The sequence below is a fragment of the Camellia sinensis genome, chromosome 6 (genome assembly GCF_055761805.1).
Source record: "Camellia sinensis isolate YWXY chromosome 6, ASM5576180v1, whole genome shotgun sequence".
Taxonomy (NCBI): domain Eukaryota; kingdom Viridiplantae; phylum Streptophyta; class Magnoliopsida; order Ericales; family Theaceae; genus Camellia; species Camellia sinensis.
The window spans coordinates 19,275,719-19,296,984 of NC_138966.1; the positions used below are offsets into that span (position 1 = coordinate 19,275,719).

Sequence of the window (21,266 nt, forward strand, 5' to 3'; positions counted from 1 at the left end):
ATGGTTATACTGTATTTAGTGATGCTTCTCATAAGGGTTTGGGGTGTGTGTTAATGCAGAATGGGAAGGTTATTGCTTATGCTTCCCGACAGTTGAGACCACATGAAAAGAACTACCCGACCCATGATCTGAAACTTGCTACAGTAGTATTCGCACTGAAAATCTGGCGTCACTACCTGTACGGGGTGACATGTGAAGTATACACCGACCACAAGAGCTTAAGATATTTCTTCACACAGAAAGAACTGAACATGAGACAGCGGAGATGGCTAGAACTGATTAAAGATTATGACCTACAGATACTGTACCATCCGGGAAAAGCCAATACCGTTGCCGATGCATTGAGTCGGAAATCGATTGGAAACTTAGCATGTTTGCTCACAGGACAGAAAGAGTTGTTTTGTGACCTTGAAAAATCTGAAATTGAAATTGTTTTACGAGAACAAGGTGGAACCTTAGCTGCTATTTCTGCTCAACCGGCACTGATTGAAGAAATTAAAGAGAAACAGCAACAGGATGACTTCTTGAAGAAGATCATCGAAGGAAGAGAATCTAAACCGAGATCGGGATTCAAATTTGAGAACAATGTACTGAAATTTCATGAAAGACTGTGTGTACCGAATGATATTGAACTGAAAAGAAGAGTTCTGCAAGAAGGCCACAATTCGAAATTATCTATCCACCCGGGGAATACGAAAATGTACCAAGATCTGAAACAGAATTTCTGGTGGCCAGGAATGAAGAAAGAAATTGCCGACTTTGTGTCCAAATGTCTTCATTGCCAACAGGTCAATGCTGAACATCAACGACCTGCCGGATTATTGCAACCCCTACCCATACCAGAGTGGAAATGGGCGCATATCACGATGGATTTTATCGTTGGGCTACCTCGCTCCAGAAAAGGTATGGATTCAATTTGGGTTATTGTTGATAGACTAACCAAATCTGCTCACTTCTTACCTGTCAAGACAATCTATAATGCGGACAAATTGGCCGTTATCTATATTGATGAGATTGTAAGACTGCATGGAGTGCCTGTGTCTATTGTTTCTGACAGGGATTCGAAGTTTACATTGAGGTTTTGGCAAAGCCTACAGACTGCACTGGGTACTGAACTGAGACTGAGTAGTGCCTATCATCCTCAGACAGATGGCCAGTCATAAAGGACCATCCAAACTCTGGAGGATTTACTGAGAATGTGTGTCCTTGATTTTCAGGGAGATTGGGAAAATCATCTGCCATTAGTTGAATTCGCCTACAACAACAGTTACCATTCGAGTATTGGTATGGCGCCTTTCGAGGCATTGTATGGCAGAAAATGTAGATCTCCGATTTGCTGGACAGAAGTTGGAGATGGGCCTTTGCTTGGGCCCGAGATTGTTTATGAAACCATTGAGAAAGTGAAACTGATACAGCAAAGACTGAAAACTGCACAGAGTAGACTGAAAAGTTATGCAGATGTCAGAAGACGGGACAGAGAGTATGAAGTGGGTGATCACATTTTCGTGAAAGTGACACCAATGAAAGGCCAGACTCATTTTGGAGTCAAAGGCAAGTTAGCACCAAGATACGTCGGACCGTATGAGATTATTGAGAAAATTAATCCAGTGGCGTATCAAGTTGCGCTCCCTCCTGAAATGGAGCATATGCATAACGTCTTCCACATTTCCATGTTGAGAGACTACCTCCGGGATCCCTTCCATGTGATTGAGCCTACTCGGATAGTGTTGAGTGATGACTACACTTACGAGGAACGGCCTACACAGATTGTAAACCGACGGATCAAGAAACTGCGAAACAAAGAGATCCCATTGGTGAAAGTCGACTAGCAGAACCATGGTGGCGTGTATGCCACTTGGGAAAGGGAAGATGACATGGCTAAACGATATCCTGAACTGTTTCCACTAAACCCTGTTTTCTTCCAGAATGAAGGTAACTCGAGTTTAAAGGACTAAACTCTTTATAAGGAGGGGAGACTGTAACAACCCTCATACTGTTTACTGATTAATGACTGATTGATTACCGATAATCACCGATTACTGTTAAACGGAACTGATAATGACTGATAACTGACTGAGAATTGAACTGATTAAAGTACTGAACTGACTGACCGAAATTGAAACTGAATTGAGTGAATACATCTGTTTGAATTGCATTTTATCTGTTGACTGTTTGTTTGATCTGTTCGTGTTATATGTTTAAACTGCTAATTGAAGGCCTTATCGGCAGCCGAACTGGGAATGGATTAATGTTTTATGATCCTCATAATTAATGTGATTTATGGTATTTTTATCTGAAAACTGATTAGGTATGCTTGAATTAGATTAAATAAGCTAATTAAAGAGTTAGGCTTAATTACCGAATTGCCACCCTTAGTGGCCCACTCAATATAACATATTTAAGCCTTACACTTGACCACATAACACGTTTTCCTCAGCCTTTTCTTGCTCTAGCCGGCCAAGAGAGGGAGAGAGTGAGAGAACTTGTCTTCCATCTTGAGTTTTGCTTGCTAATTGAAGAACTTGAAGGGTAGATTGCTACTTTAGACTCCTAAACCTTGGATACAAGACTAAGGTAGGAAACTCATCTTCTTCTTGTGGTTATTGAGCTAGTTCTTGCATGGTTCATGTCATATTGATGGAGTGTAGAGCCAAAACATGGTTTAGATGTTGAATTGTGGCTTAATTGTTGCATGCATGTATATATATTGAAGTTTTGAGGTTGTAGTCCATGTTTCCTCACATGCATGTCCATCTTTTGGTCATACTCCATGAGTTCATCTTGTTTTTGAAGGTTTGAGCTCTTTTGAAACAGCATTAAAGCTTTGAAAATGATTTAAGATCATGCATGTTTGCATGTTCTCCATGTTCTTGGAAAATGGTTTGAAATTGGATTTGAATTAAACACCCTTGGGCTTTGATTTCTCAAATTGAGCTTTGAACCATGTTATTCTATGTGTTTATAAATGTTTTCTGGAAATTCAGCCCAAGAGGATCGGTTTTGATGCATTTAAACTTGAGTTTGAGCTTGGAGGTGCAATCTGGGTTTTCCAGATTTCGCACTTCCGCTCGAGCGGGGAAGTTCCGCTCGAGCGTGGAATCCGAGCATCCAGCATCTCTCTGCACTGTTTTACAGTCCGCTCGAGCGGAGGATCGGGCGCTCGAGCGGAGTCATGTCTCAAGCTCGAGCGGGCGTCGAGCGGAGATTTCACCCATCCAGTACTTTTACAGTACGCTCGAGCGGGAAAATTTACGCTCGAGCGTGTACCTTTGTTGCATGACCGCTCGAGCGGGGAAACCTGCGCTCGAGCGGAACTCTGTTTTTCTGAAAATGCTTTTAAGTGTGCCTCCTTGCATCCTCATCCCATCCTAGGCATTCTTAGGCCTAGTTTAAGACATCTTATTGAGGATATAGAGGTAGAACACACCGAGGCATTAGGGATTAAGTTGTTATATTTCCCAACTGCGTAGCTTAATGTGTTCAATCTGTTAACTGTGTAGGGTTGGCGACTGGGGAGACACGCTCTAGCATACTGTAGCCCAAACTCTGTGAGTAACAATTGTGTAAAGATATGTTCAAATGATTATCTTCTGAATACTGAACTGAACTGTTTACTGAACTGCTATTGTTTACTGAATGAATGTATGTCCTATATTCTAAACTGTACTGTGGCATCCTTGGCATCTACTGTTACTGTTATTGTTACTGTTACAGAGATCTCTGTCGGTTCCCTCGTGGAACCACTACTGTTTACTGACTGATGGCCATCATTACTGTTTGGTCTTTAAGACCTACTGTTTACTGCTATGCTAATGGATGTACCACATATGATTGAATAACTGTTCTGACTGAAAGACTAAAGTATTGTTTAATGAACTGATTTCATTACTGTAAGGACATTTCATTCATAACCCCTTTACGCATTATGTTATTCACTGGGCTTTGGCTCACTGTTTATATATATATGTAGGTGCTCAGCCACCAGACCGGAGCTAGGAGCGTGGGTTAGACTCCAGTTTTGTCAAGCCAGCCTATGTGCCTCACTGCGAGGTTCCGAGCCTATCTGCTAAGGCTTAGGGGTGTTTCAGGAATTCCCCTTCTGTACTGTCTTACTGTTCTGTATAGACTGAATGTTTTCTGTACTGTTATGGGGTTGAGTCCCTAGTTTGAATGAATGTAAATATTGTGCATACTGTTCTGTACTGTTTACGTATGAATGCATGAAAAGTCTTTTTGGCATACAGACTGTCACAGCTCATTGGGCATTGTTTATTTACTGTATTGGCTTCCGCCAGGCCCTGTACTCTGTTTTACTGTACTACTGTTAAGCAGGCCTTCGGTAATCTCGGATTACTGGCCGGTTACGGTGCTAAACCCATAGGGCCGGGTTTGGGTCGTGACAATTGGCCTGTAAAATGACTATTTTGTCCATCTTCATTGAAATGGGAAGTTGTTACATAAGAACAAAATGAAAAGGGTAATATAGTAATTTCACTTATCTACTACCTACTACCTATTGTATCATAGCTATGTGTTCAACACTAGGCCAAAGAAAAAGGGACACAATGCAAACGGTGCAGCTGTGTGTTCAGTATACAGATGTACTATTATTAAAAAATTATTAATATTATAAAAAAATAATAGATAAGAAATAAAAAGTAAAAAAAAAAAATTAAAAAACAACCTGAACCTTCTGAACCTCAGCCTTCCTATAAAATCTGAATCCTCATTCCTTTAACCACACCATCTTCACCATCTCAGCTCCATCACAGAAGAACATTAATTAAATTCAGTGTATCCGTGTGACAGGTTAGTTTCATCCCAGTTCATATTAGCTTCACATCTCATATTTTATTCAGAGTAGCTTCAGATAGTCGAAGATCAAAGTAGCTTCAGATAGTCGAAGAAAAACTGATTGTCCGACCAAGACAACAGAGCGGTCATCCGGCCGGTCATCCCACCTCACACCAATTCACACTCAGTTTCCTATCTATTGCCGATCAGTTTTCTATCTGTTGTCGATCTGTTCCTATTTTTCATATCTGTTCCATTTTTTTACACCAACGTCATACTGTTTTTGATATATTTTCCATACATTTTTCTTAACTCATATGTTTTAATATATATTTTTCATACATTTTTCTTTCACTCTTGCAGCCATCACGCCAAGAACAAAACGAACCAGACCCGAACGTAGTGAATCCTCAAACCCTGTACAACATCAACCACAGCAACAATATCATGACAATCCAAATAATGATTTTTTAACGTATCATCATGAACAAGCCTATTCACATTTTATTAATCGACCAATTGTTACGGGGAGAAATGTAAAACTACCTTTTCAATATGATCCGCTCTTAGTTGGTAAATTAGATACAATGGGATGGTTACCTTTAACTAATTTACCAAATAAGGTATACCCCCGTCTTGTACGATTAGTTTATGTTCACTTGACACCTGGTGACCAACAAAATGAACCGTTCAGTCTGACCTCTTATGTGAAGGGAAAAAGAATCACACTCAGTCTCCGTGCTTTCGCACAAATTATTGGAGTTGAAACAGGAGATTTACAATGCTATATTCAAAATGAGTCTGCCTTAGAAAAAATTATTGATGATGTCACTCAGATTTATACCACAATTTGTGACAACCGATTCAGCAGCACTAATTTACTAGCCAGACATTTAAAACCCCACCTTCGTATTCTTCATCGATAGATAGTTGAAAATGTCACTCCAAAAAAAGGCCATTATGATTCTGTTTCATGTTTTAATGTTTATTTGTTATATTGTTTTGAAATTGGACAAAAATTAGATTTATGCTTCATATTACTCAAAGAAATGATGATTGCAAAACTCGATACTCTGTCTGGCCGGTCACTACCTTTTAGAGCTTTGTTAACCATAATTTTCAAAGCGTATGATGTCAACCTTGAAGGTGAAGGATATGTCAGAATCACTTCACCAATTTCTGAGTACACACTGACCCGAGGTGGTAGTGCTGACACCTTGGTGGGCTCTATTAATATTGAAAATAAACCAATAGCTGATGAGGAATGTAATGACCCCAAAATGCATATAAGAAATCATCTTTATTTAATTATGAAATGATGTGTTTTAATGTAATTATATCTATTGGAATTGAAGCTTTATCTGTTGAGTTACGGACTTAAAATTGAAATTACCGACCTTTATGGGCTCAGAAATCAAAATTGAGTACTTGGGTATGTTAATGGGAATTTTTAGAACTATTTGGAAAAATTAATTGGAAATCTAATTTGTCTGATTCGTTAATGCACATTTGGGTGGTTAACTTTATACTGCAAATTGAAGGCCTTAGAGGCTTCAGAAACCAGAACAGGGGACATATTTATGATCAGCACAATTTTTAAAGTCATCTAGGAAGTTTAATTGAAATTTAATTTTGTGCGATTCGTAAGGGCGTGTTTGGCCCTCCTTATTTGTGATAAAGCTTATCTAATTAAATATATAGGTGTGTATGAGTTATATAAGTGGCGAACTCATCTTTTTGGAGTAAAAAACACCAAAATATCTAAAGAGAGAGAGAGAGGAAACCGTGAAAAGGAGAGAGGGAAGAGAGACAACTTTCCCAACATCCATGGAGGCTTTGAAGATGATTAAAGAGAATTGAAGGAAAATAAAGAAGATCACCCATAGGACTTGAAGGAATTGAAGAGAGCTAAGAGATGGACAAGGATTAAGTTAGGTATGATAATCTATCTTGAAATCATGTGTTTAAAGTATCAATTTGGCAAAATCATAAAGATCTTGGAAGATTTAAACCCATTTGGGGTTAAGGTTTATCTATGTATTTACTTGAGCTAATTTGAGGAATTAGAAATTGAGTTCTCTAATTTTGTTTATGAGTGAAGCTCAAGCTCATGGATATCATGAAATAAACTTTAGATTATGCAAGAATCATGTGAATTTGTGGGTTGTGTTTTTAAGAACCTTGAAGATCTTAAAAGATTAAGCATTAATTTTGAACTTTGAGACAAAGATTGAATTGTTTGAAATGAAATTACACTTGGTTGATGTTAGTTTGTTATGTTATAGGGCAATTTTACATGTTTTTGAGTGATTTATGTTAAGAACCAAGCTTAAAAATGGAAAAACCAAGTGTTGGAGCAAAAAGAGCCATTTTTGGACTGCACACTGTCCAGAGCCGCACGTGCGGCTCTGTTTCCCGCACGTGCGGGAGACAGCTTTGTTCAGCCAACTTTGAATAAGCATATCTTTTGCCTCAGGACTCCGTTTTGAGTGATTATTGAGCCTAAAATCAAGCCCCGGAAGTCTAGTTTTCAATGGAAGTGGTCTCACTCCAAAATTCTAAATACAAAAATAGTTATGCCCAAATTAGTGACGACTGTTCACTTTCTGTCAACCAATTTTATACCATTTCTTCACCTAAACCATTTCCCATTGATTTCTCCTATTTTCTGAGACATGGAGTATAACTTATTAAGGAAAAATGATCTTGGTACCACCATGGCTAATTGATTGAATGATCAAAGAGAATAAGTAAAGGATCGAGTATAATCTCATATTATGTGTTGTGCACTGTACTTGTAGGTCAAGACGAGGACATCGTTCCACCGCTATCAGAGACCTGCTACTGTGAGCAATAGTACTGTAGTTGTACATTTACCTTCCGTTAGTAATTCTTATTATTAAAGCTCTATTCTTCGCAAATTAATTACGTTAACTGTTATGAATGATTGGGAACTGTAGATTGCTTATGTCTCTGCATGAATTAATACTGTACAAATTCTTGACAGGAAGCAATTGTGAACATAAGCCCCACTTACTAAGAACATGATGTTTTGAATATCTTATAATGAATCATCGAAATGGCTAATCGGATAGAATTATGTTTTGCTTTATATGTTAATAGTTATTACTAATGATTTGTTATATGTAAGACAACTATGTCAACTTGTGATAAACCATGGGGAAATTTATGTGCACCATTGTGAACGGTATTCCTATGAGTCTGGGATTATTCTGTTCTGTTTATCCATTTCGTTTATGCTATGACATGATATAATTGATTTCTGGTATGGAACAAAGTGCTGTACGGAACTAAGTGCTGCAATGCGAGCTACCTCTAGAATCCGTACAAGCCACCTCTTGAGTCCATACATATGTGAACTGAGACCTATGGCCGTTCTGTGAAAGTTATGAGGCCTATGGCCGTTTTGAGAAAGTTATGAGGCTTATGGCCATTTTGTGACATATGTGAGGCCTATGGCCAATCTATGACATCTCGGCCTATGGCCATTCTGTATGATCTGTTGTATGAAACAAAGTGCTGTGCGGAACTAAGTGCTGCAATGCGAGTCACCTCTAGAATCCGTGCGAGCCCCCTCTTGAGTTCATACATGCATGAAGAGGGCTTAATGCCAATCTGTTTAAGGGCTGATTGCCATTCTGTTTAAGGGCTTAATGCCACTCTGTTCAAGGGCTTAAAGCCATTCTGTTTAAAGACTGAGGCCAAGGCCGTTCTGAAAATGTTTACAAGACAAGAGTAATTATATGACATTTGCACTTATACACGTTATAAATATTACAACTCAAGTTTAATCAATAAATTGTTTGAGTGCTATTATTCACTGAGCTTTGCTCATTTTGTTTTATGTATTTTTCTGTAGGTGAGTCATCGGGGATTGATACTAGAGTTGTACTGAGGTTCGCCTGTTTGCCAAGACACCTGGGGTATGTCTCCACGTGGAGGCCTTAATTTATTGTCGGGAGTCATATAAATTAGTAAGTCTTATGTGAATGTGTGCAAGATCTATATAAATTCTGTGGTTGTATATGTATATTTGGAATGTATTTAAATGCCTAAATCCAATTAAACCATTTTGTATGCACAAGCTCAATGGATGTTATCTTTTATTGATATTGCTTCCGCCTAAGGCCCCATATATGGTTAAATATTATTTTAAAATTTTGTTTTGAGGCCTATGTACAGGCCGGTCATGGACCAAACTTTTGGGGGCAGGTTTGGATCGTGACAGGGAAGAACCCAATGACAATGCCATACCACCAAATGAACAACCCCATTACTGGACTGATTATTTAGCCTTGGAACAAGAACGGTACAATCAGTGCCTACAATGGGAACAACAAATGGCTAATCAGCTCAATACATTGGGTACTCGGTTCGATGAATTTGCCGCCGCTCAGAACTCACTAATTCAATAATTTGGTGAGTTTCGTGTAGACTTAAGGAGACATGATGAAGTGACAAGGAACCGCATTAATCAGATTGACCATTGAGTCACTCAGCTGTACCATCACTATTACCCTCCACCTCCAACACCACCTGACAATGATGCTTAACTCGTTTAAAAATCAGTTTAAATGTGCAAGGAAGATGTAGTGGTTGCATTTTTTTTTTCAATTGTTTTTTTGGTTATTTGTTTTCTTATTTTGTTGTGATTGTTTTATTTGGTTATTTTGTTTTAAACTTCTGTATTCACGTAATGAATAACAAATAATGTTTTTTTTGGAAGCATTCTAAAACAAATTACAATGTTATAACAATATGTACGAAAAGATTCTGCATTGGAAAAATTATTTGTACAAAAATTAATAAATAGAACTTAATAAATGTCTAACAAATCCTTCATTTCAATAAAATAAATAAAAATTAAACAATTAAAAAATAATTTGTCTGTATCAATTAATACAACAAATTAAATTAATATTTTGAAATGAAATAAAACAAGTTAGAAATTAATAATAAACATTCTTTTTTTTTTAATGAAAAGGAAAAAAAAAAGTTAATATGAACAAATTTTTTTAAAAAACAAGGTGTAAAAAGAAAAAAAAAATTAAATTCATAAACCGAATTAATAACAAAACCTTCAAATTGTTTACAATTTAACAAAAAGTCAAAAACACAGATATGTCATGTACAAATATTTTTTCACAAAATTTAAAATAATATATTGTAATTATTTTACTAATTTCAGTCATTATGACACATTTATTACATTACTTCGCCCACCAGCCACCCACCACCTACCTGCCACCACCACCCACCACTCATTTGCCACCACCACCCACCACCACCTACCTGTCACCATCACCCACCGCCCACCCGTCACCCGCCACCCACCACACACCTACCACCACCACCCACCACCCATCTGTCACCACCACCACCACCCACCACCCACGTGCCACCATCACCCACCACCACCCACTATCCATCTATCACTACCACCACCCACCACTCACCACCACCCATGCGCCACCACTACCCACCACCCACCACCCATCTGCGACCACCACATTTAAGTTAATAACAACATATTTATTTGTGAAAGTTACGATATTCACTTGCTTTGTTAACATCCCTTTTCTATCCATCGCCAACATAATTTTGCCACATAGCAGTAGCAATTGCATCTCTAACGTTCGATTGGTACGTTAACCCATGTTGTGACATGTCAACATACTCAGCTTGGTCTCCAGCAAACTCGTCTGCTTCTGCTTCTGCGGCCATTTCATTATCAGCTTCCATAAAAGAATGGGTCCATAGCTGCATGCAAACGGATCCAATTGTGCACTACACAACATGCAATCACGAGAGGCCCTTGTCTTGTAGACTTGTAATTTGGCATGGATCGCAATATTGGGAAACGCTTCATCAGAACACCAAATGTTCTTTCTATGACATTGCGTAACGACGAATGTCGATGGTTAAATAATTCCTTAGGTCTTGCATAACGACGGCCACAAAACTCTTGCAAGTGATACCGTTGAGACCGAAATGGGGCAAGAAATCCAGACATGTTCGTGAAACTAGCATCAACTAAATAGTACTTGCTTACATGTAAATAATAAATACACAGTTCTGTCAACTGATATGTACAAAAAAAGACAAGGAAAAAAATGTACCGTATGTTATTTAGGGACAATCACCATTGGGTGGGTGTGGGAACTGTAGATTAGCTCGTGTAATAGAGTCAACCAAAATAGCATTGTCGTGAGCGCTACCTTCCCATCCAGAATTAATAAATGTAAACAACATATCGAAGTCGCAAGCTGCGAGTACATTTTGCGATACCGTTGCTTTCCGACCGCGGAATGTATTTTGTCTTGGAGGAGGGACCCATGCATCCACCAATGTGCCATCGATAGCACCGACACAATTCTAATTGACAGATATTTGTTTGACATTAAAAGCGAAACAAACTTGGATATTACTTTTATAATTAGAAAAATATATATTTATTAACCTTTATTGATATGTACAACTTACAGGACAGTCATATTGTTCGTACCTTGAACCAGGGAAAAAACCTCCTGTCATTTAAAATTTTTGCTGGTATGTCGTCTTGGTTACGTGGTTTGATAACTGATGATGCAAGCTTGCACAGCGCCCCGCATAACAATTTTTATGTGCCGACAAATTGTTTCCGTGGAGTGTTGAAATCTATCTGCCATTATTCGATGGCGATCATTTTGTGCAAAAGTGTATAAAAAAATTCCAAGCGATTCCTCCACACTGATATGCATATGTTCAATATCGATAAAGCCATTATGGAGTAAAGTGTCTTTCAATAAAATGAATGTTTGTGCATCTATTCGCATAATGTTCATCATTGTTTCTGGATGGCCATTTAATAGGCCGATGATGTAATCATCACCTTTGAATGGACACGTTCGCTGCGGTCGGCGACTACTTGACGTGTTGATATGGTCATGCATGAAAACAATCATCAAAAAATCCATAAAATCATCAATAACCTCATCCTCCTCTGATAAGATCTCCATTGTATTTATAGCAACTTATAATAATAATAAATAAATGAATAAATCACAAGAAAATCCCATCATGCAGAATGGCTGGACGAACAAGAAATAATAACAACGGTAATGGCGATGGAGTGGCTGATGGCGATGTCGCTAGAATTATACGCGCGATTGCTGATGGGGTAGGCAATATACCACCCCGAAACCAAGATCAAAACAAATCGGAAATGATAGCAAAATTTGAAAAGCTACGTCCCCACAAATTCCTTGGTGGACCGAACCTCCATGAAGCTGAAGCTTGGTTAAGGCAAATTAAGAAGTTGCTAGATACCTCCGACATTCGAACTGAACAAGATAGAGTGACCATGGCGGCATTTCAAATGGAAGGGGAAGCAGATCATTGGTGGGAAATGATAAAGAGTACTCGACAAGTAGAGACATTAACTTGGAGACAATTCGAAGACCTATTCATGGAAAAGTATTTTCCTAACTCGCTAAGACAAGAAATGATTCAAGAGTTCCTTCAACTGAAACAAGGAAAAATGTCAGTCGCTCAATATGCGAACCGTTTTGAAGCTCTTTCACGGTACGCTTCAACCATAGTAGCAAATGAAGAGGATAAGGTTAGGCGATTTGAATGGGGTTTGGACACAGACATTAGAGGAAGATTGATCGCAGTGCAACTCTCCACCTATGCCCAGATGGTGAATCGAGCTTTAATTGTGGAACGAGAGTTAGCAGATTCCGAACGCATTCGAAATCAGCAATCAAGGAACAACAACCAACCACGCGGAGGAGGCCCAGTCCGCAACACCAGAAACCATCCTGCGCCAGCACCTTATGCCGGAGGGATGCAGCAGCAACAAAGGCAGAATCAAGGAAACCAGCAAGGAGGAAACTTTGTAAGTGAGTGGAAAGGAAGATGTTTCGGATGTGGTCAACAGGGGCATCGTCGAAGTGAGTGTCCTCAAGGTGGAAAGTATTTTATGGATCAGCGAGGGGCACAACCATACAACAAATGCCAACCAGGGCAAGGTTCTAAGCCTACTCAACATGCCCAGACCAACAAGGGGCAGCCTCAAGCCTCTAAGAATGCAGGCCAACCAAGAACACAACCACAAGAAGCTGGAAATGGAAAGAAACCGGGAGAGACTAACCAACAGGCAGTAGAAAGAATGTATGCTCTCCAAGAAGAATAAGATATTGATAACCCATCAGTAATTCAAGGTATGTTAATCCTTATGAATTCTTGGGTTAAAGTATTGTTTGATTCTGGGGCTTCGCATTCTTTTATATCCACTGCATGTATGACAAGTTTGGGATTAAAGCCAGAGGCGCTAAAGATAGCTATGAGTGTCGCTTCACCCTTAGGAGGTCAAACCCGAGTAAATCTAGTATGTAAATCTTGTGAGCTAGAAATCTCCGGTTCATATTTGATCTGTGATCTAAGAGTTATGGATATGTCTGATTTTGACATCATCCTAGGAATGGACTAGTTGTCAGTTCATCAAGCCATTATTGATTGTTACCATAGGACAGTGACAACATCCTCCCTTAACGGCACGAGAGTCCAATTTAAAGGAGATAGACAAGATTCTCTAACTCCAACGTGTCGCAAGTCGGGACGGCATGACCAACTAACCGGATGGTTGGCAAGCCTAATTTTGGAAGGTGAAAATAGAGAGGATCCAGGATTACCCCATGTGGTGTGTGAGTACGCTGACGTTTTCCCTGATGAATTACCAGGATTACCCCCAAAATGAGATGTAGATTTCACGATTGAGCTTTAACCCGGGACTTCACCGATTTCAATAGCACCACATCGTATGGCGCCAGCTGAACTTTGAGAATTAAAGGAGCAGTTGCAAGAACTGTTGAGTAAGAAGTTCATCAGACCAAGTACATCCTCTTGGGGAGCGCCAGCATTATTCGTAAAGAAGAATGATGGAACCTTAAGATTGTGCATCGATTATCGACAACTAAACTAAATCTAGCCACCATTAAAAATTGATATCCCTTACCCAGAATTGATGACTTGTTTGATCAATTAAGAGGTTCAAAATGCTTTTCCAAAATTGACCTTAGGTCGGGATATCACCAACTTCGTGTCAGAGGAGAAGATATACCCAAAATCGCATTTCGAACCCGTTATGGCCACTATGAGTTTGTGGTAATGCCATTTGGTTTGACGAATGCTCCTGGGGTATTCATGAGTTTAATGAACAAAATCTTTACCCCCTATTTGGACCAATTTGTGGTAGTATTCATTGACGATATTTTGATATACTCACGATCGGAGGAAGATCACGAGCAACATCTGATGACCGTTTTTCAAATTCTAAGAGAAAACCAATTGTATGCTAAAGCTAGCAAATGTGAATTTTGGCTGAAGGAAGTAAAGTTCTTAGGTCATGTTGTATCTGAATCAGGGATATCAGTGGATCCTGCTAAGGTAGAAGTAGTAATGGGGTGGAAACAACCTAAGAATACGTTTGAGATTCGTAGTTTCTTGGGATTAGCAGGTTATTATAGGAGATTCATTCAGGATTTCTCCAAATTAGCCAAACCGATGACATGCCTAACGCAAAAAGGAGTAAAGTTTGAATGGAACGAAGCGTGTGAGCAGTCATTTCAAGAACTCAAGAAGAGACTGACAAGCGCTCCCATATTAATCATACCCGAACGTGACGTTGGGTACACTGTTTATTGTGATGCCTCTAAAGAAGGGTTAGGTAGTGTGTTAATGCAAAACGGGAAGGTAGTGGCTTACGGATCAAGACAATTGAAGAATCATGAGAAAAATTATCCTACTCACGATCTGGAGTTGGCAGCTGTGGTCTATGCACTTAAGACTTGGCGACATTACCTTTATGGCGAAAAATTTGAGATATTTATCGATCACAAAAGCTTGAAGTACTTGTTCACACAAAGAGATTTGAACATGAGGCAGAGACGCTGGATGGAGTACCTTGAAGATTACCAATTTACCTTGTCTTATCATCCCGGAAAGGCTAATGTTATAGCAGATGCACTAAGTCGAAAGACAAGGGAGATTGTAGCCAACATATCAATTAAAGAATGGGAAATGGTAAGCACTGTGAATGGGTTTAAGTTACAACCATAGACTCAGAATGGGAAGGGTAGGTTGTTTACAATAGTTACAACACCCCAACTCCTTACCAAAGTGTTGGAAGCCCAAAGATTTGATCAGGAGACCGACTTTATCAAGGCCCGATTAGTGACCGAGGAATCTTCACCGGATTGGACACTTTATCAAGATGGTAGTTTAAGGTATTTAGGTAGAATTTTTGTGCCAAACATCGAACAATTAAGAGAGGAAGTACTTAAAGAATTTCACCATTCGATTTTTACGGTTCATCCGGGAGGAAATAAGATGTACCATGATCTTAAGCGACGGTATTGGTGGAGTGGAATGAAGAAGGATGTTGCTCAATTCGTATCTAAGTGTTTGACGTGTCAACAAGTGAAGGCAGAACATCAAAGACCGGCAGGGAAACTCCAACCCTTACCAATACCTAAGTGGAAATGGGAACACATAACAATGGACTTTGTAACGGGATTACCCCGATCGCCGCAAGGCCATGATGCCATTTGGGTGGTGGTTGATCGATTAACTAAGACGGCACATTTCCTACCAATAGGACCAGCAGGCACACTCGAATCTTTAAGCCGATTATTTATTCGAGAAATCATTAGATTGCATGGAGTACCAGTCTCAATAGTGTCAGATCGTGATTCTTGTTTTACGTCACAGTTCTGGCAAAGTCTGTAAAGGGCCTTGGGTACAGAGTTGTGTTTTAGTACAGTTTTTCACCCTCAAACTGACGGTCAATCAGAAAGAACAATTCAGACTTTAAAAGACATGCTTCGAGCTTGTGTGATGGACTTTAAAGGTAATTGGGAGAAACACTTACCACTAGTCGAATTCTCTTACAATAACAGTTTTCAAGCAAGTATTGGTATGGCACCGTATGAAGCTTTGTACGGACGGCCTTGCTGATCACCAATATGTTGGACAGAAGTCGGAGAGGCACCTCTTTTAGGGCCAGAATTAGTTCAAGAAACTACCGAGAAGGTGAAACTAATTAGGCAGAGGCTCGAGATCGCTCAGAGTAGGCAGAAAAGCTATGCAGATAAAAGGAGAAGACCTTTAGCATTTAAAGTTGGAGATCATGTGTTTCTGAAAATACAGCCTCGTCGAGGAGTTGTTCGTTTCGGAAAGAAGGGAAAGTTGTCACCTCGCTTTATTGGACCTTTCGAAATTTTGGACAAAATAGGAAAAGTGGCGTACCGTTTGGCTCTACCGCCTCAACTGGCTGGAGTACATAATGTTTTCCACGTCTCTATGCTACGGAAATACGAACCACACCCTTCTCACATCATCAATTGGGAGGAGATTAATCTTGATGAAGACGTGACAATTGAAGAAAAGCCTATCAAGATTTTAGATCGTCGCGAGAAAAAATTACGAGGTAAAACTATACCATTAGTTCGAGTTCTCTGGAGACATTGTGGGACGGAAGAGTCAACATGGGAGCGAGAAGATATGATACGTGTCAATTATCCTCAACTTTTCGAATCTAAAGGTACGAATTAATTTCGAGGGCGAAATTCTTTTTAGGAGGGTAGATTGTGAAAACCCATATTTAAATTATTCTTGAAAGAAAATAAATAAATTAATTAATTAATTAGTTTTAAATTAACCAAATCCTATCACTAACAAAGACCCTATTAAGAATAATAATTTTGTGGGTGTTCAATATTTGTTGTTTATAAATTATTTTAATTATGATTCAATATAATAATTATTCTTACTAAATACCTTAGATAAAAATCTTAGTGTATCAATTTTCAAAACCCATACAAATACACACACACACACACAAAAAAAAAAAAAAAAAAAGAGATGTTTGTAGCCATGCCACCTGCTTGTTTGCATGGTGGTATAGGAACCATAAACCACCATCCCTCTTGGAATTTAGGGAAAGCTTTCATTCTTGGAACTTTGAGAAAGTGAGCAAGATAAAATAATGGAAAGAATGAGAGGGAGAGAGAGATGTCTTCAACTAGCATTTTATATATATATATATATATGCATGTAAGCCTTCCTTGTACATGCAAGCATTCGGTAGAAGAAAAAAAAAAAAAAGAGAGGAGAGAAATCTCTTAAGCAACCAAGTTTAGTAGTAGGAGAGGAAGAAGAGTAGGAGGTTAAGGAAACCAAAGTTCTCAACCATTTTGTCACCCTACTAGTAGGTAAGAAAACCCTTCCAACCCTCTCATTTTTTTTATTGTTGGAATCTTAGGATTTTATTCCTATGATAAAATAACTAATTTATAGATAGAAATTTTTATATATATGTATGTAAATTTTGTGATGTGTATATCAAATATCTGAAGATACTGATAGTCAAAAAAAAAAAAAATCATGGTATTATTGTAAAAATAGGCTTGCATGTGTATTTCATGCCATTATAGAGTGAATTGAAGAATTTATTTGGTCTTTGAATCTGCCAGCCTGTTACCTGAATTTTTAGATAATTTTATATTCAAAATTTCGAGATGATTTCTTCTATAAAGTTGTTGATAATGATGTCTAGTTTGTCCAGAAATTTTTGGAAATAATTTTTGAGCTTTCTACGAATTTATACAAATTTTTAACTATATCTGAAACTGTGTTGAGAATAAATTGTTTTGAATCTGCCAGCATGTTTACCCGAATTTTTAGATAATTTTTATACTCAAAATTTCGAAATTATTTCTTCTACAAAGTTGTTAATAATGATGTTTAGTTTGTCTAAAAATTTTTGGAAATAATTTTTGAGCTTTCTACGAATTTATACAAATTTTTAACTAAATCTGAAACTGTGTTGAGAATAAACTGTTTTGAATCTGCCAGCATGTTTACCCGAATTTTTAGATAATTTTATACTCAAAATTTCAAGATGATTTCTTCTACAAAGTTGTTGATAATGATGTCTAGTTTATCCAGAAATTTTTGAAAACAATTTTTGAGCTTTCTACGAATTTATACAAAGTTTTAACTAAATCTAAAACTGTGTGACAGATTTTACCATGTATTTGAAAATTTATTTAAAATTTTATACTAATCCAAATCTGGTAATTTCTAACTAAAAGATGAAATTTGAGAAGTCTAGTTTCATGATAAATTTTTAGATTATGGGTTTGATCTATAAATTTAAGCATGGAATTAATGTAAGGAATTGTGACAAATCTGTGTCATAAACACCATTGAAATTTGTTTAGAATTATTTATAAGTTATTTTTGGAAAATACTTTTTGAAAAATAACCATAACATATTATTGAGTATCCTGTAGATTGATATGAATTTTAGAGTTGTATAAGTAATGTATTTATAATTTTATTTGCAAGATATATACTCTGAAAAGTTTTCTGGACAGGATAAAATCACCACTTTAATATTATGTTAGTCTAATTTTGTAAATCAAAAATTTGTGCATGTGTGTATTTATGGTTTAATTCTTGTATCTAAGTTATTATTTCATACCATGGTTTAAATAAATTGTTTATTTAAATTCTGTACATTGATTTAGTATTGTGTGACACATGCAATATTTTATGATTGAGAATTTTAATGAGTTGGTATAACATTACTTGTGATTAAAAATTTGGAATTATTTGTGATTAATATCAAAATTAACTGAAATGATTAACGGCATATATAAAGTTAACAATTGACGGTTAATACCAGTTGTTCGGGGTGAGTCTTGGTTTAAAGACTGTACGGAATTAAGAGTTGACGGTTAACACCGGTTGTTCAAGGTGAGCCCTGGTTTTGAGAATTCTCACGTAAATTGTGTTGCGAAACTCTAAGATGGCATGGGATTTATTTGACCCCTTTTTCGGTATTCGGTTTTGGAATAAGTGTGGATGTGCAGGTGGCACACAGGGAGGTTACTTACCCCTGGCAGACCGTTTCCTTAGGGCAGACCACGGATGCCACTACTTGGGTATATAACTCCGGACGTGGGCATCCCTGGTAGTTACGGTTGGTAACACTTAAATATTTGACCAAGGGAGGGTTTCAAATTAACCGTTGCCATACTTAGTGGTTGGTAAGTTAAATCTCTTTGGTGAGATTTCGAGTGTCATCTAATTTATTAAAATTACTGAAATTATTCTAATGGTTGTAATTTCTGTGTATAATTATATTGTTATCTCATGTTTAGAATATTATTATTTTTCTCTTAAAAAGAATGGTAGGTTTGTTACGTTTTCTTACTGTGTTGCAAAACTCATAGCATATATTTTGTTGCCCTGGCGTTTCATGCCAGATTATGTCGAAGAAGGGACTGAGGCTGAAATTGGAGCTGCTACCAATATCGAACCTTGGCTGACTTAGAGTCAAGATTTTATCGAAATAAAATCCTGTTATCCCTTGTATTAGGATTTAACTATGTTGTGACATTGGGTGTGAATTTGTAGTTTTATTTTGTTGTTGGACTTTGACTACGTAAGAACTTAAAAGTTCCTAATTAGTAGTTAAAACTTTATCTAGCAAGTTATCGTTATTTAAATCTTATGACGTTTCAAAAAAAAATTGGGGCGTCACAGTGTTGTTTTCTCTATCGGATGACATATGATTTTGTCTACATCACAGTAAAAGCATAATTATAAAATATGCTATTCATGCTGTAACAGTTAGCATTATTGGTGAAACAGAATTAAAAAGTTAGTACATGAATAGTCGACCGTAGTCATTTATCAGCGTACAGTAAAATTCATAGGAGAACAAAATTTATTTAATACATGGTGATATTGTAATAACACAACATAATTTGAATATAACAGAAAATACTTAAAGGTTCAACCAAAAAAACATACGAAGATAGAAAAGGAAAGAGGATATCATGGAATGAAAAAAAAAAGAATAAAAACCAAATCAGGAATAATCAAATCATCAAACAGTTCAGCCAAGGAGATTTGCTAACACAAGCAAAACAGAACTTCTCACTTCACTGCAAAGCGAGGATCATGGCTAGGCGCAAATAGATAGGAGTGCGCATAAAAAACCTTCACCATTCCTTATCCTTGAACAGTGTCAGTGCCCTAACGTACTGCAACGGTGGTATGTCTCCAAGCTCTAGCAATGCATCTTGACATGCATCAAGGGAATAATCATCACCACATGCACTTACAGCTTTTGTCTCATTTTCTCGTGCACGTGAATGTTCTGTTTTTGCTTGTACATAGGATGTGAAAGTTGCACACACATCATCAAACCCACTTGACCGTGACTTTTTGGAACGACCACTGTCAGTCTGGCTAGTTGTAGGGCCCCTCTTGTGACTTTTGCCCTTTGTTGGATCTATGTGCACATCCCCGAATAAGTCAACAGGAATGGCCTCAGCAGCATTACTCCTACCAACATCAGGGTACCAAAATTTATTTAACACCTCATCTTCTTCTTCTGAGTCAAGGGCTCCTTGTGTGGATGCATGAGACAACGCCCTTGTGGCACAACAATTTTCAACAATTTCTGCCATTTCTTGAAAATATTCAAATCCTTTTGTCATAAACTTCTTCACATTTCTGCTAGCCTACAACAATTGCAATTAAAGAATTAAGCACTGTATGTATCATGAAATGTTTAAAATAATATTCCAAAATAGTACAGATTAATGAAAAACCTTATCCCAAAATTCATCGGGTGCCACAACAGTGCCTATAATGGGATCCCATCCCAGACCAGTCTGTGCCTGGAGTCACTTAAATGTCTGGTAATCAGCTTTCAATCACTGATATTTTTGGCGCACCTGCTTTCCTGTATACCGAAATCCATACAAGTTGTGCAACTGATTTGCATAATGATTCCAATGCCTAATTGTCCACGAAGTAGTACGGCCCGTTGTTTGATTGTTTCTAACCTCATCTCTTAACATATTTATTAATTTCGTTTCAATTTTGGGCGTCCACATTTTTGTCTCTTGATTGTCATCAGAATTATTTTCATCCATCTATAAACATACAAATTATATTTAAACTAGTCTGGGGTGGGTATACAAGAATAACAAAGCATTTTAAACTAGTTTGGGGTAGATATACAAGAATAACAGAGGAAAATGGTTTGAAGGAGAACACATATAAGGAAAAAAAAAACAGATGTTTTTATTTGAAGGAAAAAAATACGTAACAGATTAGTTAAATTTAAATAGCAGAAATATAATCAGTTCAGAATTTCAAATACAAACAGATTTGAAATGAAAATACTCATCTACAAATTCTCAGAAATCATTTGGGAACTGATTTCCACTTCTCTGAAATCATTTGTACATAACAGATGAAGATTTATTTACCAGATTAAAGGTTGAAACAGTTCAAGAAAATCATAAAACATTTGAAACTAAAAAAAATTGTCGGCTACCCTTCTCACAAAAGATTTGAGAACTGATTTCCATTCGTTTGAAATC

At 37.5% G+C, this 21,266-nt stretch overlaps 1 protein-coding gene across 1 annotated transcript; it reads right to left on the reverse strand.

The window, feature by feature from the left end:
• Positions 1–19,871: 19,871 nt before the first annotated feature.
• Positions 19,872–20,813, reverse strand: LOC114267883 (uncharacterized). The gene is made up of 3 exons (XM_028208958.2): positions 20,613–20,813; positions 20,487–20,555; positions 19,872–20,396 (listed from the first exon to the last, which is right to left on the reverse strand). Exons 1-3 carry the CDS (start codon positions 20,811–20,813, stop codon positions 19,872–19,874), a joined length of 795 nt encoding a protein of 264 aa, XP_028064759.2.
• Positions 20,814–21,266: the final 453 nt, after the last annotated feature.

Coding starts and splice junctions, on each gene's coding strand:
- LOC114267883 (XM_028208958.2), bottom strand. CDS start 20,813: ATGGATGAAAATAATTCTGATGACAATCAAGAGACAAAAATGTGGACG. Junction 20,556..20,612: donor TTCGGTATACAGGAAAGCAG/GTGCGCCAAAAA, acceptor AAGTGACTCCAG/GCACAGACTGGTCTGGGATG. Junction 20,397..20,486: donor CCGATGAATTTTGGGATAAG/GTTTTTCATTAA, acceptor CAATTGTTGTAG/GCTAGCAGAAATGTGAAGAA.